At 50.0% G+C, this 24,307-nt stretch overlaps 1 protein-coding gene and 1 pseudogene across 1 annotated transcript; one reads left to right on the forward strand and one right to left on the reverse strand.

Annotated features, from left to right (window-relative positions):
• Positions 1-24,307, forward strand: part of LOC144326322 (apical endosomal glycoprotein-like) — a 216,467-nt pseudogene that overhangs the window by 60,383 nt on the left and 131,777 nt on the right.
• Positions 7,856-8,767, reverse strand: LOC144326424 (uncharacterized). The gene is made up of 2 exons (XM_077922982.1): positions 8,175-8,767; positions 7,856-8,081 (listed from the first exon to the last, which is right to left on the reverse strand). Exons 1-2 carry the CDS (start codon positions 8,765-8,767, stop codon positions 7,856-7,858), a joined length of 819 nt encoding a protein of 272 aa, XP_077779108.1.

Here is a 24,307-nt window from a genome sequence, read left to right on the forward strand (position 1 = left end):
GAAGGAAGTCTGCAATGAAATTTTGGAAGGGAAAAGGGCACCAGAGTCGTGGAAAGAAGCATATATCACACTTGTACCGAAAATAGAGACTGAAAAGACGCAGCTCAAGAACTACCGTCCCATATCACTGCTTAATGTGGATTATAAATTTTTTTGCAGATATTTTGGCTAAGAGACTGAAAAGAGTGTTAGTGGAAGAGATACATAAAGACCAAGCAGGCTTTCTCCCAGGAAGACATTTATCTGACAATGTGAGAAACATAATTAATATTCTAGAGAAACTACAAGTGAATATAAACACTAAGGCAGTTTTAATATTCGTGGATGCGGAGAAAGCGTTTGACAATATTTCTTGGAGTTTTATGAAAAAGAACTTACAGGGTACGGGGGTAGGCCAAGGTTTTGAGAATGGTATAGGTGCAATATATTCTGAACAAAAGGCTAAACTAATTGTAAATAACGTGGTTACGGAACAATTTGAGATAGAAAAAGGGACACGACAGGGGTGCCCAATTTCCCCATTGCTTTTTATATCGGTCCTGGAGGTCCTGCTGAACATGATTAGAAGGGACCGGTTGTGAAGCAAGTGGGTACTCGCGAAGAGTTTAAAATAAGTGTCAGAGTTGCTTCAAGATCCTAGCTCACAGAGGATCACGCTAGCCAACGGTCATTAAGTAAAAGTCTTTATTGAGTTACAGTTTCCATTCTCAAGCTGCTGCGTGCAACTCTACGTCTAGTAGCTAGATCGGCGAAGCTCCGTCTGAATCTCCGCCCCTTGTACACCAACTTAATATCCTAGCCCTGCTCCACCTTTTCCGCCTGACTGTTCTTCTCTGGGTCCCTCTGCCCCCCTGGGTCTCTTCCTTCCGGGATTCTTCTGACGCTGACCCCCCGGACCCTCCTGTCTCCTTGCGCCGGGCTTTAGGACCTGGCTCCCTTTCCGGGCTGCCTACTGCGCCGCCTTCCTGTGCATTTGAACTTGGCGCGCGCGCCCAACCTTCCACCTTCCGTCTAACCGTCTCTTCGCTCCCAGATGGAGGTGTGGCCACCCCTGACTCGTGCCCTCCCTCCTGTTGTGAGCTGCCAGCGCTTGCCCCCTGGCTCCCTTCCTCTTCCCTGTTCTCTGGCGGTGACGCTGGTCCCGATCTCCAACTGCTCTCCTCTGAGTCCCCTCTGGCTCTATCTTCCTGGGGTGCCCCCCTAAACTCCCCCCTTGCCTTGGCCACTGGTGCTCCTTTCTGTGAATCCTCCGATTCACTGGAAAGACTCGGAGATCTCGGGTCGTCGTCATCACTCATCTTTTCTTCTGCCTCCTCCCCTTCGCTCTCTGTTTCCTCCCTTGCCCTTGCCTCTGCTCCTGAACCCCTGACATCCATCCCCCCCTCGAAGCCCCCCACTCCCCCTTCCCCTCCTTCCGGTGCTGGAGCTGGGTGCTGCTGTGTCAAGGGGACGAATGTCGGGTACCGTTCGCTTCCCGTAGCGGGCCTCCATCCGAAGTCTTCCGGTTCTTCCTCCCTGCTCTCGTCGACGACGGTCACCTCTGCTTCCATCTCTGTGCCGCCGTGCTCGAAACCTGGGTCGTCCCCGAAAACGTCCATGTCCGTCTCTCCCTCACTTCCTCCTGGCGGCGTTGCTCGTCCTGGACCTTCTTGCCACTTCCTGCGCCACTGCTCCTCTGGTCTGTCGTCCCACCAATACGAGGGTTCTGAGGCAGATCCCGAGGGTGACCCCTCCGGGGAACGGACGTCTCGTGTCGGGTCCTCGTCCGAGTCGAACCCCCGGAACGTGCTGGCCGAAAGCGTGGGCGTGAAAAGCCAGTCGTCGAAAAAGTCTGCTGGCATCGGTCTATGTGGGAAGAGGGCATGAAACTCGTCTTTGAGCAGAGGTTCGTCCAAGGCGTAGCCCGGCACCCAGCTGTTCGCACTGGCCGGGGTGCCCTCCTTGGCGAGAAAGTATTCTACCCCTTCTTCCCCCCATCTGGAATCCAAAATTTCTGTGACTTCGTTGATGCGCTCCTTCTGTGCCACTCCTGCGTGCCCTGTTCTGTCTCTGACCGGACTCGGCGCCGTTCCGGGTTCCTGAAACCTGTGCGGTGCCTTGTAGGGAGTGAGCACCGATCTGTGGAACACCGGATGCATTCTGGAACCCTCCGGAAGCGCCAGCCTGAAGGCCACCGGGTTGACCTGCTCTTCGACTTGATAGGGCCCCAGTTGCTTATGCCCTAGTTTCTTCTTGGCCAACGACCTGGCCGGCACTGCGTGGGCTGCTAACCAGACCCAGTCTCCCACGTGGAGCTCTTCGCCAACCCTTCTGCGTTTGTCCGCTTGTACCTTGTATGCGTGCTTGGCCAGCTCCAGGTGGCGCCTCAGCTGATCGTGGACTTCCTGCAGCTCCGACGCGAACGCATCTGCCGTCTGCGGCTCCCCCTCCCCCAGCCTTTCCAGTCCCGGGAAGGTTCTGGGGTGCCTCCCGTTGTTGGCGAAGAACGGCGTAACCCCCGTGGACACGCGCTTCATGTTGTTGTAGGCGAACTCGGCGAGCGGCAAGTAATCCACCCACGTCGCAGGCTGTTGATTTGCATAACACCTCAAGTACTGCTGCATGATGGCATTGACCCGCTCCGCTTGCCCGTTGGTCTGCGGGTGTCTCGCCGACGCCAGGTTGATCTTGACGTTCAGGAAGCCCATCAGCCTCTGCCAGAAATTCGAGATGAACTGCCGCCCCCGGTCGGACAGAATAGACCGTGGCAGACCGTGAACCTTGAACACGTGGTCTATGAACAGTTTGGCGGTTTGCTCCGCCGTGGCCACCTTCGCATACGGAATGAAATGTGCCATCTTGGAGAACAAGTCCACCACCACCAGCACTGCCGTCTTGCCCCTCGAGCTGGGCAGATCCGTGACAAAGTCCAGGGCCACTCTCTCCCAAGGTTCGACCGGAGTTTGCAGCGGTTCCAACAGTCCGGCCGGCGGTCTAAGCACTGGCTTCGCCCTCTGGCAGGTGTCACACCTCGCCACATAGTCCGCGACCTCCCCTCTCATTCCAGGCCACCAGAAATCCCTGGCGACTAATTCCACCGTCTTCTCCTTGCCGAAGTGCCCTGCAGTGGGCGCGTCGTGCAGCTGCTGCAGCACCTTGGCGCGAAGTTCGTCTCCCGGCACGTAGATGGCCCCTTTACGGATGAGCAATCCATCTCTTAGCTGGAAACCGTCGGCCGCTGCCTTGCCCCTTTGCACCTCTGCCATCTTTGCTTGCGCGAAGGAGTCCCCCTGCAACGCTCGTCGCACCGCCTCCAGATCCACGGTTGCCGCGGCGCACGCCCACACTGTCGGTGCGAAGATGTGCATGGCGGCCGCTGGCGTTGCGTCCTCCAGATACTGTGGCTTGCGAGAGAGAGCGTCCGCCATGATGTTGGTGTCCCCCGGGACATACTCTATTCGGAAGTCGAAGTTCGCAAAGAACTCAGCCCAACGTATCTGCCTTTGGTTCAGGAACTGTGCCGTGCGCCAGTGCTCTAGGTTCTTGTGGTCCGTGCAAACCTGCACCGTGTGCTTGGCGCCGATCAGAAAGTGCCTCCACGCCTTGAACGCTGCATGAATGGCCAGCAACTCCCTGTCCCATATGGTGTAGTTCTGCTCGGACTTGCTGAGCTTCCTGGAGTAAAACGCTCCCGGTCGCCACACCCCCTGCGGGTCTTTCTGCAGCAGGACCGCCCCCACGGCTCTGTCCGAGGCGTCTGTCTCCACCCTCATCGGCTTGCTGGGGTTGACATGAAGCAGCTGCTCTTCCGACGCGAAGAGACGCTTGAGTGCCTGAAAGGACTGTTCCGCCTGCTCTGTCCAAATGAACTTCTTTTTCTTGGAGCTAAGCGTGTCAGTGATGGCCGCCGTCTGCATAGCGAAGCCCTTGATAAACTTGCGATAGAAGTTCGCAAAGCCGACAAACCGTTGGACCTCCTTCCGGTTGCGCGGGCTCTTCCAATCCAACACCGCTCGAACCTTGGCGCTGTCCATGGCGAGCCCCTTGTCAGACAGCTTGTAGCCCAGAAAATCCACCTCCGTCACGTCAAATTGGCACTTCTCCAGCTTGGCGTAGAGCCTATGTTGCTTTAGCCTGTTCAGCACTTCCTTGACGTGTTTGTCATGCTCCTGTTGCGACTCCGAAAAGATCAGGATGTCATCTAAGAAACAGACGCACGTCTTGTAGAGAAGTCCCGCCAACACGTGATGCATGAATGCTTGAAAAACGTGGGAGCCATTTTGCAATCCAAAAGGCATAACTCTATATTCGTAGGTCCCCAGTGGCGTGAACATGGCTGTTTTCCACTCATCTCCCTCCCGCATGCGAATGAGGTTGTACGCCCCTCGCAGGTCCAACTTGGTGAACACTCTGCCCTTCCGCACCTTTGCGAGGAGGTCGTCAATTCGGGGCATGGGGAAGTCCGACGGCTTAGTCACACTGTTCAAGATCCTGTAATCCACTACGAGTCTCTTTTGGGGCGTATCCCGCTTCTTAACGAAGAACACCGGGCTGCCTCCCGCCGCCTCGGACTCTCGGATGAAACCGCGCTCCAAATTATGATCTATGAACTCTTTGAGTTCTTGCAGTTCGTCCTCTGACATGGAATACAGTCTCCCCTTAGGCAGCGCCGCCCCTGGCAGCAGGTCAATCTTGCAGTCATATGGCCTGTGAGGGGGTAGCCTGTCTGCCTCCTTCTCGCAGAAAACTTCCAAAAATTCTGCGTACTTGTGGGGAATCGCTTGCAGCGTGCCTAGCAGCAGCTGTGACTCTTCTTCCTCTCCTTCCTGCCTGGGCACGATGCAGTGTTCAGCACAAAAGGAAGAGCCGAAGGTCAGCTGCCTCTGGTACCAAGCCAGCGTTGGGCTGTGCTTGTCCAGCCAACTCATGCCCAACACAATGGGCGTGTCCGACAATTGAGTGACGTTGAAGCTGATGACTTCTTTGTGATTCCCAAGTCGCATCACCATTGGTGGCGTCTGCTGCACCACTTGCCCCCCTAGCAGCTCCCTGCCATCCACCGTGACAACCTGCAGGGGCAGTGTGGCCGGCAGCAACTGTATAGCATGCTTGTTGACAAAGTCCTGCCCTATAAAGTCCGCATTGCTGCCTGAGTCAATGGTGATTGGCACGTCCATGGTGATGCCATTGGGCAGCTGGAGCGATGCGGTGAGCCTCACCACTGGTTTGGGCGGGAGGGGGTTCACGGGCTGTAAAATCTCTGGGGACTGCATCATTAATACGTCTGGCTGGGCCCCAGTGCCTCTTCCTCCAGCCAGACTGCGTCGTTTCCCTGCTGTGGTTCTCCTTGCTGCGTTGCTGCAGTCACCATTGCTGAGGCTGCAGTGAGCTTGCGGAGCCTCTGGGGACACTCTTTCGCCATATGCCCTGGCTCCTCACAGACGTAACACTTCCTGTTCCCTCTAGGAGGCTTCGCTTTCACTGCTGCTGGTGCTAGGGCTCTGGTTGCTGACTGAGCCCTGGCACCTCCAACCTCCATCGGTTCAGCTCCTCCTCCTGGCGGAGGCGTGGATTGCGTACGTGCTGCTTCTCTGGGAAAGAAGGAGGAGCCCCTGGCTGGTTCGCGCCCTCCACGCCCTTCGTCCCTGCTCCACGGACGTCCTTCCAGCCGTACCCCCACTGCCAGCGCCCTCTGCACGACCTCCTGGGTGGTCCGGGGTCTCTCCCCCCTCGCAATTTCATCTTTCACAGAGCTGTTTAATCCCTCCCAGAACAGGTCTCTTACAGGAGCCGCATCTCTGTCCCATTCTAGGGCACTGGCCAAGGCGAAAAAGCGGGCATGGTACTGCCGTACGCTGGCCCTTCCCTGCTTCAGTCCATGAATCTGTTGCCGAGCAAGATCCACGTCAATGCTTGATAAAAAACACCCATCCATCGCTTTAATAAAGGCCTTCGCATTTTGGAGCGCCGGATCGTTATCCCTCCACAAATTGCGCAGCCATGCCCTGGCATCCCCATGCAAATAGGACATGATGAATCCCACTTTCTCCTGCTCATCTCTAAAATCTTTATTCAGCAGTTGCAGTGCACACAGCACGCCTGCTCTAAAATTGGGATACTGTTGCAGGTTCCCATCGAAGTGAGAGACCAGACCGCCTGTGCGTCTCCCCAAACCAATCCCCTCTGGTTTGGGTGTCTGTTGCCCTTGCTTCGTAAGCACTTCCAACCTGACCTGGAGATCCCTGTAGGCGGCAGCTGCGTCCTCCTCTCTCTTCCTGGATGCGAGAGCCTCGGCATTCAGCTGTGACACTGCTTCTCTGAGTTCCGCTATCTGCTGTTCAGCCGTCATGTCGGCTGCCGTTCGTGAGCTCGCTAGTAGGCACCTGCTTCTCTCCTCTCCTCGAGGCTGTAGATGCCCACAATTCTATGAGACGGAGCTTACTGTCAGAGTTGCTTCAAGATCCTAGCTCACAGAGGATCACGCTAGCCAACGGTCATTATGTAAAAGTCTTTATTGAGTTACAGTTTCCATTCTCAAGCTGCTGCGTGCAACTCTACGTCTAGTAGCTAGATCGGCGAAGCTCCGTCTGAATCTCCGCCCCTTGTACACCAACTTAATATCCTAGCCCTGCTCCACCTTTTCCGCCTGACTGTTCTTCTCTGGGTCCCTCTACCCCCCTGGGTCTCTTCCTTCCGGGATTCTTCTGACGCTGACCCCCCGGACCCTCCTGTCTCCTTGCGCCGGGCTTTAGGACCTGGCTCCCTTTCCGGGCTGCCTACTGCGCCGCCTTCCTGTGCATTTGAACTTGGCGCGCGCGCCCAACCTTCCACCTTCCGTCTAACCGTCTCTTCGCTCCCAGATGGAGGTGTGGCCACCCCTGACTCGTGCCCTCCCTCCTGTTGTGAGCTGCCAGCGCTTGCCCCCTGGCTCCCTTCCTCTTCCCTGTTCTCTGGCGGTGACGCTGGTCCCGATCTCCAACTGCTCTCCTCTGAGTCCCCTCTGGCTCTATCTTCCTGGGGTGCCCCCCTAAACTCCCCCCTTGCCTTGGCCACTGGTGCTCCTTTCTGTGAATCCTCCGATTCACTGGAAAGACTCGGAGATCTCGGGTCGTCGTCATCACTCATCTTTTCTTCTGCCTCCTCCCCTTCGCTCTCTGTTTCCTCCCTTGCCCTTGCCTCTGCTCCTGAACCCCTGACAATAAGGATCAGCCAGACAGCAATTGGAGAATAAGAAGGTGAGGTTTATTGCCAGGCAATAAGGACCCAGTTGGAATATCTTCCAAAGAACTGGGACCCCGATTGACAGAAATCCAGAGGTCTTTATACCTGAGTAAATCACAGCAAATCATGGATCATAAGACAATCATGAGGGACTCACAATATTGTCAGCGAGAATCAGCCAATCAGCAAGCGGTTGTCACGCTACCTGACCCCTGGTCAAGCCTTGGTCAGCACCGGATTCTAGTTCTGCTTTCCGATGCTTGCAGTGACGCTCTGTCTAACCTTTCCCCTAGTTATGACAGGACAGGACAGGGAGCTTGGACATTTTGTGGTTTTGCTCTTCCTGTTCTGTGGATTTATTTAGCCTGTTCTGAGGGGAATTTGTACCAGAATCTCTGATTCATGTCTTTTCCCCTTGTCCGGGTGCACAGATGTTTAGGGGAAAGGTCGGCTCCTAACTTTGCTGTTTCAAGCAGTTTGCAGTTAGCTAAGGCACAGCTTCCCTTTTGATTCAAAATGGATTATAAAGTACTGTAATCCTTGATTTGTGTAAGCATATTTGGATATATATTGAATATATTGGTTTCTGATAACTGATTATGTGGATAGCATAGGGGTAGCCCTTCTTCCTTGCCTCATCCCCCCCTTTTCAAGCTCAGAGAGAAGATTCATCTGACTCCTGAGCTTGAACACCACTCAGGACATCAGAATAAACCGTTGCTTCCTGCAATGGGGCCTGTTCCTGCACTGGGACTGGTTCCCTATGCATTCGCTCGTAACCATCGTCTTCCTCTGGCTCATCTGGCACCGGTGGCAAAGCTCGGTATATTGCCAGAATCTGAGGGTCAGTGAGATGCTTAACATTGCGGGCTATCATTCCTCTAAGCAAAGACAGACAACAAGGGATTACAGAAAGAAACAACAGAAAAACAATTCCTCCTATAGCTAAGGCGGTCAGAAGGCCATGCACCCACCCCTCTCCTGGGATCCATGACCACATCTTCCCCCAGGGATTCTGAGTGGGTGTGTTGTCAACTACCAAAGACTGCAGTTTTTCCAATTCGTCCTCGATTGTCTTGTTGAGGTCGTGGAATTTAACCTGGCATCGACCTTTTGGGACAATTTTACAAAAACCGCCTGAACGTGCAAGGAGGTAGTCCAAAACCAATCTATGGGTCATTGTCAGTTGGTTCAAATCCTCAACCTCTGACTGCAAGGAGCGCAAGACATGGGTGGTGGCATTGATAGTTTTCTCCAGCCTGCATGTAAGAGCAAATAGTGCCTTTCTATTTTGCTCAGAAACCACTCCTGGGTAAATTCCCATTGAGAGGAATCCTATAAATCCACCCCCAACGCTCCCTACAGAATTTGTCAGATAAATTTCATCTTCACAGTGTTCGCCTAGGGCCGCCCTTTTCCGTCTGCTTGCAAGATGAGGTACCTTGTGATTGACCTCCACTGCAACCGGAAAGGTGAATGCCCCCACACCGACACACTGGAAATTTCCTGGGTGGAAATTTGTCACCAATCCATCATATAGAAACCAGAGGTTAGGATCTTTAATCATCCAACCAGAATAAATGGACCCTTGTCCGGTGAAATTAACTGAGTACTGAGGAAAGTATGGGTATAAATCTGACGAGGTCGTATTGCCCTGGTAGGAGGCATTGTGGGAACCCCAAAGCCAAAATTTATCCGAGCATTGGGTATAATTTCCCAGCCATCCTTTGTCAATGTGGTACTTAACTTGGGGCCAATACTTCCATTTGGAATTCCATACTCCAGTGGCATGACAACAAAAACATAGACCTTTTGTGGTTCTGGTATATCTGATATATCGGTAGGGGATGTCATTCATTTCAGTAGGTGGGGCTGCAAAGAGACCACTCTGATTGTAAAGTAGGCCTGCCAAAACAACATCAGGATCCTTGATTAATCCTGGTATAAGGGACATGTCTGCTACCTTTCTTGGGTGTTCATAATATAGGGTAGCATTCTCCCCATATATCTGGAACATGTGTTCAGCATGGTTTATAAAGACATTACCTACTACCATTGGGCCTCTCTGGAGCCACAAGCACATCAATATCAACAGAAGCTTCATTTTCATTTTCCCCATGTATGCCTTCAAGGTTGAACCTTATCAGTTCCTGCACTAGGTCGATGTTAATACTGTGATCCTTCTTGTATACACAAAATACAATGATCAGGACCAGAAGGAGTGAAATTGCAACAATTATATAAGGTAGCAGGTACCAGAACATACCCTTTAGTGAGATATAGCCTCCCGCTCGGCCGCACCCAGTGGACTTATTGGTTGTCCCCAGGTTCTGGTCGAACTGGTGAGGTCAACTCACACTGTATACACTCTGCAACTGCTACCTTGAAGGGACCTGTGGGTGGTGGAGGAAAAACAGCTACAGTGACCAGTATAGCACCGGGAAATGCTCCTTGGGGAGGTGGGTAGGAGAAGCTTCGTATGGCTCTCCTTGGTTCCCCTGGCATGTACTCTCCCTTGTATGTGAACTATTGTCTTGGACCTGCTTGTGCCCAATCTGGTATGTAGACTTCCCAAAGAAAGAAAGGGATGTAACAACCGTATGCAGTTACCCAATCCACCCACTTGTCACGAATGTCCCCCCTTTTGTCCACCCTTGTTATTGTTATTTGTACTAAGGGTTTATGAGCAAAGTCTGGCTGGAATCTAGGATTGACTGAAATTTTTACTGGTAGGGGTCCTCCCATACGCTGGTGCAGCTCCAAAATCTTCCGGTGTGCGTAGACTCACTGGCTTCCAGGTGCAGTGAGAGCAGACCTGTAGTCCCGTTGCCCGTGCTCCTGCCCGCTTCCGGAGGGGCTAGGTGCAAGGTTTCCTGGTGAGCTTCAACTTCAGAGGGTCAGACGGGTTCAGCTCACAGTTCCAATGACCCTCAGACCGCTTCAGACGAGAATGATGAATCCACGGGGTTACTTCCGCTACCTTTACCGCAGTAGGTGTGGCCAGCAGAACCGTGTAGGGACCTCTCCAGCGAGCCGTCAGTGGTTCGTCTTTCCAATCTCGCACCCAAACTCGGTCTCCTGGCCGAAAAGGATGAACTGGCTTGGATAGGCAGATGGGAATGCGCTGGAGACACCACCTGTTTAAATCAAGAAAAATACGAGAAAGAGCCTGGATTTGTTCTGCTGTTATCTGCCCCCCCACCTGAGTCAAGTCTGCTGTTTTTCCCATGGCTATTGGAGGTGGTCTCCCATACAAAAGTTCAAACGGAGAAAGTTTCAGTCTCTTTGTTGGTGAACATCTGATCCTAAACAAAGCTATAGGCAACATGTCTACCCATTTACAATGAGTTTCCTGGCACAATTTCGCTAATTGTGCTTTCAGAGTCCGATTCATCCTTTCGGTTTTCCCTGAACTTTGAGGTCTATAGGCCGCATGTAGTTTCCATTGTATTTGCAAGGCTTTGCATACACCATCCACTATTGATGCAATGAAAGCTGGACCATTGTCACTGCCTATGCACCTTGGTAGACCAAACCTTGGAATGATTTCTGTTAAGAGGCGTTTTACAACCTCCTGGGCTTTTTCTGTTCTGGCAGGATAAACTTCAGGCCACCCTGTGAGAGTGCATGTGAAAACCAAAAGCGCCTTATACCCCTTTGCCTTTGGCATTTCTGTAAAACCCACTATTAAATTCTCCATTGGCATTAAGACTGTTTGCTGTATTCCTGGTGGAGGTACTGGGCCTTGCTTGGGGTTATTTTTTGCACACAGAAGGCATGCACGTGATACTGCTTCTGCCAGCTGTGATATCCTGGTTATGTAAAATTGCCTATTCAGGCTTTCCCGCAATGCCGTGGCCCCATAGTGAGTGGACTCATGATATTGCTTTACTATGTTCCTGCCCAAGGCTTCTGGGACAAATACTCGCTGGTCTGGAAGGATAAACCATCCATCCTGTTGTGGCATTCTGTATCCCCCTTCCTGTTGGGCCCATTCCTGTTCTGCCTCCGTGTAGATGGGCTTTATTTGCTCTAAATCAACTGCTGTAGGAAGAAGGGATGCTGTTATAGAGGCAGTTGGCGGTGGTAGCAATGCTGCCCGTTTCGCAGCCAGATCTGCGAATTGATTTCCCTTAGCTGTCTTTGTGGTTCCTTTGCTGTGGCCTCGGCAATGCATGACCGCAACCTTTCTCGGAGCCCACACAGCTTCCAAAAGCGCTTCTAATTCCGGGCCATATTTCAGCGCTTTCCCTTCTGCCCCAATGAGCCCCCTTTCCTTCCACAAGGCTCCGTGGGCATGTAATGTTAAAAAAGCAAACTTTGAGTCTGTGTAGATGTTTACGCTACATCCAGCCGCCAGCTGAAGTGCTCTGGTTAAAGCCACAAGTTCCGCTTTTTGCGCTGAAGACGAAATTGGCAGAGCCTGCGCTTCAATGACCTCATTTTGAGTAACCACAGAATATCCTGCTCTCCTCTGCCCCTCCTTTACAAAGCTGCTTCCATCTGTGAAATATTCTACATCTGGGTCTTTTAAAGGCTCATCCTGCAAATCTGGACGGCTGGAATAAATTGTGTCCATTACTTGAATGCAATCATGAGGTTCATGATCCACTGACTCAGGAAGAACAAAGAAGCGGGGTTCAGGGTGTTCACAACTTGCAAATGCACTTGTGGGTTACCACACAAAAGCCCTTGGTATCTTGCCATGCGCTCGTTGGAAAGCCAATAACTTCCTTTGTACTCCATTAATGTTAACACAGCATGAGGCACATTCACATAAATCTCCTGTCCAAAGGTGAATTTAAATGCCTTTTTGACCAATAGGGCTGTTGCAGCTACTGATCGCATACAAGGTGGCCATCCTTTCGCCACTGCATCAAGTTGTTCTGACAAATAAGCTACAGGTCTTTTCCAACTTCCCAATACTTGAGTCAAGACCCCTGCTGCAATTCCAGATTTCTCATGAACGAAAAGATAAAAAACTCTTCCTGGGTCTGGCAAAGCCAAGGCTGGAGCCTGCATCAGTTTAGACTTTAACGTATTGAAAGCTTTCCTTTGCTCTGCATGCCATTCGAAATGAGCATTCTCTCTGCCTTTCGTGCTTTCATATAGAGGCTTTGCTAGGGTGCTAAAATCAGGGATCCAAATACGGCAAAAGCTTGCTGCCCCCAAAAACCCTCGCAATTGCCTGCGGCTTGTGGGTTCCTTAATGACACATATGGCTTCCTTCCTTTCGCATCCCAAAGCCCTCTGCTGGTGAGAAATGTGAAAACCCAAATATTTCACTGTCTCTTGGCAAATTTGAGCCTTTTTCCGAGACACCTTGTATCCTGCTTCCCAAAGGAGATAAAGCAAATCCTCTGTGGCCTTTTTACAAGTCTTATAGCTATCGCATCCAAGCAACAAATCATCCAAAAACTGAAGAAGAACTGTTTTCCCAGGCACTGAAGGGAATTTTGACAAATCCTGGGCAAGGGCTGTTCCAAAAAGTGTTGGCGAATTCTTGTAGCCCTGGGGCAACCTTGTCCATGTTAATTGGGTTTTTGTCCCCTTGTAAGGATCCTCCCATTGGAATGCAAATATGGGCTGACTCTGGGAGGCAACCCGGCAACAGAAAAATGCATCTTTTAAGTCCAACACAGTAAACACCGTTGCCTCTGATGGAATCAATCATAGCAGATTGTAAGGATTAGGCAAACATGGATGCAGAGTCTGTATTAAATTATTAATCCTTTTCAGATCTTGGACTGGGCGAAACTAATCTGAATTTGGCTTGCGCACTGGAAAAAGTGGAGAATTCCAGCTGGACTGCCACTTTACCAAAAGCCCATATTGCAAAAACTTGTCTATATGCATCTGCATTCCCTCTGCTGCTTGTCTTGGGATTGGATATTGTCGAGTTGCTATTGGCTTTGCCCCTGGCTTTAGGTTTATTATGAATGGGGCTATATTCTTTGCCATGCCTGGTGGGTTGTCCTCTGCCCATACTCCAGGTGGGGCTCTCAGATTTTTAGGAATCTGTGAAATTTCTTTTTGAGAGTCTTTACTTGATAAAGCCACCATCATTTTCCATGCCTGTTCCCTAGGCACCTCTACTGTGACTATCCCAGATGCAGCCTGGGGTAATTTCATTTCTGCCCCTTTTGGTGTGAAGGTAATCTGTGCTTGAACCTTTGATAGAAAGTCACGTCCCAGCAAGGGGATTGGGCATTCAGGCACATACAGAAATTGATGTGTAAGTGTTTTCCCTCCAATCTGGCATTCTTGAGGTTGCAGAAACGGTTTAAGGACCCTGTTGCCTGTGGCCCCCACAATTGTCACTGCTTGGTTGCTTTTTGCTTTTAACGGCTTCGTGAGCACCGAAAATTGCGCACCTGTGTCAATCATGAAATTTACTAAGCGGCTCCCCAGTTTAACCGAGACCATGGGCTCCTGGGAGCCTAAAGAAAGAGTTGAGCCCGGTCTGTCCTATGCATTCTCATTCTCATATTCCTCCAATTGCGCTAATCCAACAAAATCTCTGCTACTTCCTCTGTTTCTCACAAAATCTCTGCTACTTCTCTCTGTTCCTGCTTGCATCCTTCCTCGCTGCGATCCCCACTCACGTCCACATTCCCTCTGATCCCTGAATCCACCTTCTCCCTCTGTTTCCCTTGCATCAGGGCACTCCTGTTTCCAATGACCTTCCTTCCTGCAAATTGCACACTGATTCCTTCCCAATGGCAGTCCTCTTCCCCTTCCACTTCTACCTCCACGTGCCCTACTTGAACCTCTCCCTTGGGCACCTGCATCAAATGCTGAGCCTTGGCTGATGGCTGCAGCCAAAAACACTGCCTTTTGCTTCATTTCCCGAACTCTGTCCTTCTTAACCTCATTTTCTCTGTTCAAAAAAACCTTTTGAGCGATTGCTAGGAGCTGATCCATTTGCAATGTTTCAAAAGCGTCTAACTTTTGTAATTTCCTCTTAATGTCCGTAGCACTCTGAGCCACAAATGCCGCATTTACCATTTGCTTACTTTCTGGGGCTTCTGGATCAAAAGGGGTATAAATCCTATATGCCTCCATCAAGCGTTCCAAATAATGAGAAGGAGATTCATCATTCTGTTGAAAAATTTCAGCAACCTTAGAAATATTTGTAGGCTTCCTGGCAGCACCTTTTATAGCCTTTACAACTTCCTGCCGATAATTGCCCAAGGCGTCCTTATCCCTTTCTGGGTCCCACCCTGGATCTGTAAGTGGATATCTGGCACGGACCCAAGCATCTGGGTTGTTTTCAGAATTTGGTACCTGGGCCTTGAGATTGTTATCTGCAGTGGTATCTATTCTCCTCCTTTCCTCAGAGGTGAAAAGGGTCATCAAAAGATGCCTGCAATCTTGCCATGTAGGCAGATGGGTTACCATAATGGAAGCAACTAAGTCCAGCATGGCCTGAGGTTTTTCTGAAAAGGGTACCGTATGTGTTTTCCAATTCAATAAATCAGTGGTTGTAAAGGGAACATATTGGAGAGTCATTGTCCTGCCAGGCCAAGGGCCACTTGGTCTTCCATTTGCATCTACCGGTCGTGGCTCTTGGGGCCCCAAGACAGCCCTTAGGGGAAGCATTGGCGCTGGTGCCCCTTTGTTATTACGTAAGTAATAACCTCCTTTTGGAAACTGAGGCGAGGCTGGGCTTTGAGATGTGCTAGGCAAATCACTTTCTCTCATTTTCAGGACCAACTTTTGGCCAGAATCTGTAATTGCATCCATTAATTTCCATAATTTTGAACTGTCATGGCTTTCTGGGGTTCTCAATGAATTAGTTTGTTCTCCCCATGCTCCAGACACTTGAAATGTGCTGGTTCCTCCTTCTGCTCCCTCTGTCTGTGTCTGCCAGACTGACATGTCCTGGTTGAATTTTTCCTCGGGAGGGGAGGGTAACGTGCTTTGATCTAAAGCAGCCGCTTGTTTTGGCTGGGAAGGCAAATCTGGAAGGCTAGGCACATCCAGCGTTGCTTGAGAAGGTGGGGCTGCCTGTAAGGCTTGCTGAGAGTTATTTACAGCCAGCTGAGATCGGCTGGGCATAGGTATCTGTTGGGCTTGTCCTGCCATTGCATTTTGACTTGGCAATACTTGCCCTGAAGGCGGCTGTATTGCTTGATTTGTGCTGCTATAATTGTATGGCGGTGGAGGGATTCCCTCCTCCTCTAAAGGTCAAACATAAATTTTCCTGTCAGCTGCCGAAGAAGTTAAGGGTTTCCTGGCTTCCTGCCTTACAGCGAAAATCTCACAGCTGCTATTCCCTTTAATCCTGAGCCAGTCCGGATTTTTCAAACAAACAGTAGTCCATTTTGAAATATAATAAAACTGCTCCTTAAGTAAATCCGGTCTCTGCATTATTGAGTCCATAACTGCTTGACATGACTCAATCCTGAAGGTACCTCCCCGTGGCCAAATTTTGACCTGCTGGGGCCAAATCTGTTGGCAATATTTCTTTAAAACCTCCTTACTTGGTTTGACCTCTCCTGGTTCTTCTGGAAAAACTATTTTAAAATTTTCTAACATGCATTCTAGGGGTGTACAGGCTTGAACTGGTTTTGAACATTTCCCCCCCATAGTTCTTTGCAAAAACTTTCCCTCTTGGCCAGGCAAAGCTTTCAGCTAGGCAGTTTCAAAAATAGGACAAAAACCACAGCACACACTTCCTCTTATTTTTTTCTTGCCTTTCTGCGCTCATTCACAACCCCTTTCCCTTTTTTTTTTCTTTTCTCAAACACTCTTCCTTTTATATAACACAGTCTTTACTCATTCAACCACGTCCCGGGACATTCTTTCTTTGATAATACACACACACACACACAGCGGCGAAACAACTTTGCAGAGAATCACACACACATACAGCGGTTTTCCTTTTTTAAACCCCCCCCCCCCCCACAGCTGTTTTTTGTTTCCCCAACTTTTTCTGCAGAACCTCTTCCCTCTCTTTGGCTGACTCAGCTTCTCCTCCCTCACCCTTGTGGGAATCCTTTCCCTTTAACAGGAGGTTACTAGTGGGTCGCCCGAGTGTTTATTAAGCACTCATTTTATCTCAACTCACCATGAGTTCCTTTCGTGGCGCGCCTTTCCTGTTGGCTCTCCTTCAGATTCTCCTTTCTCGGTCCTTGCCTCCGTCTTGCCGGGGGTCCGGGCCGAGGCGATTGCCCCCCTCCTTCGGAAATGATGTTCGAGTGGTGCCTGGAGTGAGTGACAAGGTCCCCGACACGCCCCCCCCCCCCGCAAGAACCGGCGAGGCTCTTTTGGGTAAAAAAAACCCTACTGGCCTGTCTGATCCGAGCACGGCACCAAATGAAGCAAGTGGGTACTCGCGAAGAGTTTAAAATAAGGATCAGCGAGACAGCAATTGGAGAATAAGAAGGTGAGGTTTATTGCCAGGCAATAAGGACCCAGTTGGAATATCTTCCAAAGAACTGGGACCCCGATTGACAGAAATCCAGAGGTCTTTATACCTGAGTAAATCACAGCAAATCATGGATCATAAGACAATCATGAGGGACTCACAATATTGTCAGCGAGAATCAGCCAATCAGCAAGCGGTTGTCACGCTACCTGACCCCTGGTCAAGCCTTGGTCAGCACCGGATTCTAGTTCTGCTTTCCGATGCTTGCAGTGACGCTCTGTCTAACCTTTCCCCTAGTTATGACAGGACAGGACAGGGAGCTTGGACATTTTGTGGTTTTGCTCTTCCTGTTCTGTGGATTTATTTAGCCTGTTCTGAGGGGAATTTGTACCAGAATCTCTGATTCATGTCTTTTCCCCTTGTCCGGGTGCACAGATGTTTAGGGGAAAGGTCGGCTCCTAACTTTGCTGTTTCAAGCAGTTTGCAGTTAGCTAAGGCACAGCTTCCCTTTTGATTCAAAATGGATTATAAAGTACTGTAATCCTTGATTTGTGTAAGCATATTTGGATATATATTGAATATATTGGTTTCTGATAACTGATTATGTGGATAGCATAGGGGTAGCCCTTCTTCCTTGCCTCAGTTGGTTAAAGGTATACAGGTCGGAGCTAAACAATATAAACTGAGAGCATTTGCAGATGACTTAGTTTTGACGTTACAGGAGCCAGAATCTAGTACTAAGAGAGTTTTAGAACTAATTCAAGAATTTGGCCAGGTGGCAGGATTCAAATTGAATAAGTCAAAAACTAAGGTTTTAGAGAAAAATCTAACATTGACTGAAAGAGAGAAGTTTCAGAATGAAACAGGTTTGACTGTGGCTAAGAAAGTGAAATACCTGGGGATTAACATGACAGCTAAAAATGGGAATTTGTTTAAAGATAACTATGAAAAATGTTGGATGGAAGTGAAAAAAGACAGAAATTTGGTCAAATTTGAAGCTTTCCTTGTTGGGTCGAATTGCAGTTATAAAGATGAATGTATTGCCTAGAATGTTGTTTTTGTTTCAAACATTGCAAATCGTGGACAAGATGGACTGTTTCAAGAAGTGGCAGAAAGATATTTCTAGATTTGTCTGGCAGGGCAAGAAGCCCAGAATAAAATTTAAGATATTAACTGATGCAAAGGAAAGGGGTGGATTTGCCCTGCCAGACTTTAAACGTTATTATGAATCAGCAGCGTTCTGCTTGCTGAAAGATTGGCTGCTTCTTGAGAACACAGACATTTTGGATTTAGAAGGTTTTAACAACGTTTTTGGGTGGCATGCATATTTGTGGTATGACAAGGTTAAAGTACATAAAGCATTCAAAAACCATATTGTCAGGAAAGCATTGTTTAATGTGTGGATTAGATATAAGGACTTATTGGAGAATAAAACCCCAAGGTGGTTGTCACCAATGGAAGCAAAAGCTCAGAAAAAGCTCAATATGGAGGCCAAATGGCCGAAATATTGGGAAATTCTGGAACAAGAAGGAGATAGACTGAAACTGCAGAGTTTTGAGAAATTAAAAGATAAAGTGTGAGATTGGCTTCATTAATATCAGATAATGGAGGCTTACAATTTAGATAAGAAAGTCGGCTTCCAGGTGGAAAAATCTAAACTGGAAACAGATCTGTTAGAACCCAAAACTAAGATTTTGTCAAAAATGTATAATTTGCTGTTGAAATGGAACACTCAGGATGAGATGGTCAAATCTGCAATGATTAAATGGGGACAAGATGTTGGACATAACATTATGTTTGTGGACTGGGAACAGTTGTGGACCACCGGTATGAAATTTACGGCATGTAATGCCTTAAGAGAAAATATTATGAAAATGATATATAGGTGGTACATGACCCCAGTCAAGCTTGCAAAAATTTACCATTTGCCCGATAATAAATGTTGGAAATGCAAAGAAAATGAAGGTACATTCTTTCACCTTTGGTGGACGTGCCCTAGGATTAAGGCTTTCTGGGAAATGATCTATAATGAATTGAAAAAGGTATTTAAATATACCTTTCTGAAGAAACCAGAGGCCTTTCTCCTGGGCATGGTCGGCCAATTGGTGTCAAAGAAGGATAGAACTTTCTTTATGTATGCTACAACAGCAGCAAGAATACTCATCGCAAAGTATTGGAAGACGCAAGATTTACCCACTCTGGAAGAATGGCAGATGAAGATGATTGATTGCATGGGATTGGCAGAAATGACTGGCAGAATCCGTGACCAGGGAGAAGAGTCGGCGGGAGAAGATTGGAAGAAATTCAAGGACTATTTACAGAAATATTGTAAAATTAATGAATGTTGAATGATGTCGGACAGAAATTAAGGGGTTTTTAGCTGTAATGTTGTGAGAGATATGGGGGGGGGGGGAGGGGGTATAGATATAGGTTAAAAATTACGGATAAGGATTTGCTGAACTAACAATTTGAATTGGAATACAAGAAGGGGAGGTATGAGGAGGTCAGGGAAATATGTTGTCAGGGAACTGCCATCGGAAGGACAGGAGGTGGAAGGGCTCACAGAGGTTGAGAGAGACTTAACAGCTGAAGAGGGAACCAGCAGGGGGAGAGAAGGAGCTCCAAGGGAAAGTGAGTCGGAGGGATGGCTCAGGGACACTTCCAGCGAAAATAGTGGGGAGGTTTCAGGACCTCCTATAGGGACACCCACTCCTCGCCGGAAACTGTCGCGCAGAGAGTCCAGAAGACGTGTTTCCGTTAAGGAGCTTTTATGCTGGAAGAGATTCCGTAAGCGCCCACTGTCGGATTCTGCTAGCGACTGACGGAGCCATGCTTGAGGGGCTCCGTCGTAGGCAGAGGTTTGCGGACTTGGCCAAACTCTGAGGGACTAGGATTTTACGCACAAGCAGCTCATCATCCCATCACAGCAATCCGACAGTCCCTGAAAGCAGCTTGTGCAGGGAGAGGCATCATGAGCAACCCAGCCGAAACCGGAGAAGCAGGAGGAGCTGGAGCGGGTCCAAGCCTGGAAGAAAGGTACAGGGTGTTGGAAGTCCAGCTAGCGCTGCAGACGGCGAGGCTCGAGGAGAGGAGGGCTCAGGATGCAGAAAAGGGAAAAACCACCCCGCTCGCAAGAAAGGTGCCAGGATTGGTGCAGAAGTTTGGGGGGGGGGGGGATCCCAGGAACTATCACGCCTTTAGGACAGAGATGCAATATGCTCTCAATCTGCAGTTTGATGACTTTCCCGACGAGGAGTCGAGAGTGGCTTTTGTGATTGGCCATCTCGAAGCGGGGGCGAAAAACTGGGTTAGGCCCCTGATGGCAGTGAATAATGAGATCCTAAAGGACACGAGGAAGTTTTTTCGCGCCATGGACCTGATGTTTTCCAGCGACATTGAGCAGGGAGTGGTGTGCAGACAGTTAATGGCTTGTAAACAGGGGAGCTGATCTGTCTGTGAGTACTGGACTGAGTTTACCATGTTGATCCATAAATTGGGGTGGGATCTATCGGCGGAGCCCATACAAATGCTTTTTGAAGAAGGGCTTTCTTCGGCGGTGAAAGATGAACTTTCCCGGGCGCCTAGGGCGGAGTCTATGGACCAGCTGACCAAATCCGCGCTGACCATAGGAGCACGCCAGGAGGCGAGAGCGTTGGAGAAGCAGGAAGGGAGAGGGGAACGTTGGAGGGATTTCCGCATTCCAGAGATTCCAGAGCCACCTTTCTCGCCAGCAGAGCCGATGGAAATTGGAACAGCGCGCGCGCGCGCAGTTTCAAATCCTAGTGAAGGGCGGAAGAAGGAGGGGAAGAGCGCCAAGAAATGTTATCTCTGCCAACAGCCAGGTCACTTTGCCAGAGTCTGCCCACAAAGAAAGGAATGGCAAGGGATGGCGGGAGCTGTTGGGGGAAAAGAGGAGGAAGGCAAGGAGCAAGTAAAAGCCAACGCCTGGCTGCCACCGTCGGGGCACAGCAGCCAGGCCAAAGAGCAGTGAAAGTGCCCACGCCGGAACCTCCCAGACCAGCTCTAGTGATAGAAGTGTTGCTAGAGCTGCCAAACGGACACCCACTAAAGATAAAAGCGCTATTGGACTCAGGCAGCTCCTGTAATTTCATGAGTAAGGAGTTTGCAGCTGAGCACCAGATACAGACTATCCCTTTAAGTAATCCCTTGCAGGTGACCACGATCGATGGGCGGGAGCTACTAGGAGGGGAAGTTAGCCAACAGACGGTTCCCATGATAATGAGGGTGGCAAGGCACACCGAACGGATAGCGTTTAATGTGGCTACCTTGGGAGGAGCTCCCATTATTTTGGGGATGAGCTGGCTGGCGCTACACGATCCGCTAGTGGGCTGGCATCAGAGAGTGGTCTCCTTTGGGTCAGCGCATTGCCTAGAACACTGCAAAGAGGGGAAGGCTCCGGAAGGGGCCAGAGTCACCCTAGCAGGGACGGAAGTAACGGACAAAGGGAAGGTGCCCCCACAATACGCCGATCTGAGCAACGTCTTCAGCGAAAGGGAAGCAGACAAACTGCCGCCGCATAGACCCTTTGACTGTCAAATTAATCTACTCCCTGGGGCCCAACTCCCAGTGGGCAAGCTGTACGCCATGTCAGACAGGGAGATGCAGGAGTTAAGGGAGTTCATTGACAAAAACCTGAAGCGAGGTTTCATCAGAGAGTCCCGAGCGGTGGGGGGCAGCCCAGTGTTTTTTGTGGACAAAAAAAACACAGATAAACCGAGGCTTGTAGTGGACTTCCGGGCCCTAAATGCAGTGTCGGAACCTCTGGCTTTCCCTATGCCCCGAATTGATGACATTTTGACTAGGGTGAGGAAGGGAAAGATTTTTACAAAACTGGACCTGAGGGGGGCGTACAACCTGATACGAATAAGGAAGGGGGGTGAATGGAAAACCACCATGTTCACCCCTTTGGGGGCCTTTGAATACCTCGTTATGCCCTTCGGTCTACAAGCAGGCTCAGCGTGTTTTCAATCGTTTATGAACCACGTCCTGGGACCTTTGCTCTACAAGAATTGTGTAGCCTTCTTAGACGACGTGTTGGTTTATTCAGAGAATGAGGAGCAGCATGTGAGGGACATCCGAGAAGTGTTGGGCAAGCTGCAAGCAAACCAGCTGTGGGTGAAACTGGAGAAGTGTCAGTTCCATACCAAGGAGGTGGAATTCCTGGGGTACCGCTTGTCAGACAAGGGATTGGCCATGGATCCAGGCAAGGTCCAAGCGGTGCTGGAATGGAAAACACCGAAAACGAAGAAGGATGTGCAAAGATTCCTAGGGTTTGGAAACTTTTATCGGAAGTTCATCAAGAACTTTGCCCACTTGACGGCTCCCATCACTGACTGTCTCAGCAGCAAGAAGAAATTTGTTTGGACGGCGGAGGCGGAGCGAGCATTTGAAGAACTGAAAAGGGCATTCGCTTCGGAAGAACAACTCCTGCATGTGGATTTACAAAAACCTATGAGAGTGGAAACCGATGCATCAGACCGGGCGGTAGGGGCGGTGCTTCTACAACCGGGGAAGAGTAAGTCGGAGTGGAGACCGTGTGCCTTCTTCTCGCGGAAGCTGAATAAATCCGAGAGGAACTACACGGTGTATGACCGAGAACTACTCGCCATTCACGAAGCGTTCCGGAGATGGAGACATTTATTAATTGGTGCACAACATAAGGTGCAAATGTGCACAGACCACAAGAATTTAGAGTATTGGAGAACGGCACAAGTGCTCAACCAACGACAAGTGAGATGGGCCCAGGAGTTCTCCAAATTCCACTTTGAAATTTGTTACGTGCCAGGCCCAGAAAACGTCAGGGCGGACGCTCTCTCACGTAAACCTGAGTATTTGGAGGGGGAGGGAGCAACCGAAGAGAGACATGTCATCCCAGAGGACCGATGGGTGTGTGGGGCGGCACTGGTGGGGCAAAGAGAACTGGTAGAGGAAACGGAGAATGATGAATACGCCCAGGATAAGCTCAGAGGTCTCAGGGGGAGGGAGAGAGCCCCGGAGGCTTTGAGGAAAGAAATGGGGCATTGTATTACAAAGGGGCACTTTATATACCCGAAGGAGAATTGAGGGGGAGAGTACTCAAACAGTTGCACAACAGCCCCACAGTGGGGCATTTTGGGCAACACAAGACCATGTGGTTGGTTACCAGGGAATTTTGGTGGCCCAAGGTGAGGGAAGATGTTAGGGAGTATGTAAGAGGGTGTGACCAATGCCAGCGAGCCAAAGGGGAAAGGTGGGCGCCGGCAGGGTTATTAGAACCATTACCCACACCAGAACGGCCATGGGAGGCGGTATCGATAGATTTTATGACGGATCTGCCGAAGTCCAAGGGGAAAACAGCCATCATGGTAGTAGTAGACCTGTTAACAAAGATGTGCCACTTTGTAGCATGCTCACATGCAGTCACAGCGGAAGAGACAGCGAAATTGTTTGTAGAACACATTTTTCGGTTGCATGGCGCCCCCTTGAGGGTGGTCTCAGACAGAGGCAAACAATTTACGTCCAGGTTCTGGAGGAAGCTCATGAGCTTACTGCACGTGGAGGTCAATTTTTCGACTGCCCGGCACCCTGAAACCAACGGGCAGGCGGAAAGAGCAAACGGTATCCTCCAACAATACCGGAGGTGTTATGTCAATGACAGAGAGAACGATTGGGTCGAAAAGTTGGCGCTGGCAGAATTTGCCTACAATAATGTGGAGAATGTGTCTACTGGGATGAGCCCCTTTTTGGCTAATTATGGGTGTCACCCCAGGGCATTTCCAGGGGGAGGAGGGGAGAGATGGAGCATCCCGGCGGCCGAACATTTTGTAGAAGAAATGGAAGCGATCCATCGTCAGCTCCAACTCAACTTAGAAAGGGCCAAAGAAGAATATAAGAGGCAGGCAGACAAGAACAGAAGGGAAGGTGAAACCATAAGGGTGGGGAATCAGGTGTGGCTGTCAACCCAAAGGTTGCCGTTCAAAGGGGGTTGTAAGAAATTGAGACCCAAAAGATTGGGACCATTTGAGGTCATTCAACAGGTCAACCCAGTGGCTTTCAAACTCCGGTTACCCAACCACATGAAATTGCACCCAGTATTCCATAGGTCTTTATTGTCACCGTATAGGGGAGTCCACCAGGGGACCAGCCTTAGAAGAAAGGGAACGCCGCAGCAATGTAGCAGAAATCATCGATTCCAGGTGGAAGGGAAACCAGGTGGAATATTTGGTGGCGTGGGAAGGGGAACCGGAGTCAGAAAACACCTGGGTAACTGCAGAGGATGTCAATGACGAGGTCTTAATAGAAACGTTCCACCAAAGGTTCCCGAGGAAACCTCAGCCTGTAGCAAGGTTCAGGAGGGAGTACTTCGGCACCACCGACGAGGAGGAGGAACTGGAAGGATTCACGGAGTTGGAAGAAGGAATAGACTCCGATGAGGAGGAGTACTTGGAGACCAGGAACAGCAACCGGTGGAGGGAAGTGTTCGAGACTTCGGAAGATGAGGGAGGTTCCTTCAGGGGTTTTGCTTCCTCACCGCCCATAGAGGAGGGGACGGGAGGGGGTGAAGGGGGCCCTGGAGGGGAGGTGGATGTCAGGGAACTGCCATCGGAAGGACAGGAGGTGGAAGGGCTCACAGAGGTTGAGAGAGACTTAGCAGCTGAAGAGGGAACCAGCAGGGGGAGAGAAGGAGCTCCAAGGGAAAGTGAGTCGGAGGGATGGCTCAGGGACACTTCCAGC

This window comes from Podarcis muralis, chromosome W, assembly GCF_964188315.1.
Source record: "Podarcis muralis chromosome W, rPodMur119.hap1.1, whole genome shotgun sequence".
Lineage (NCBI taxonomy): Eukaryota > Metazoa > Chordata > Lepidosauria > Squamata > Lacertidae > Podarcis > Podarcis muralis.

Coding starts and splice junctions, on each gene's coding strand:
- LOC144326424 (XM_077922982.1), bottom strand. CDS start 8,767: ATGATTAAAGATCCTAACCTCTGGTTTCTATATGATGGATTGGTGACA. Junction 8,082..8,174: donor TCATGGATCCCAGGAGAGGG/GTGGGTGCATGG, acceptor GTCTTTGCTTAG/AGGAATGATAGCCCGCAATG.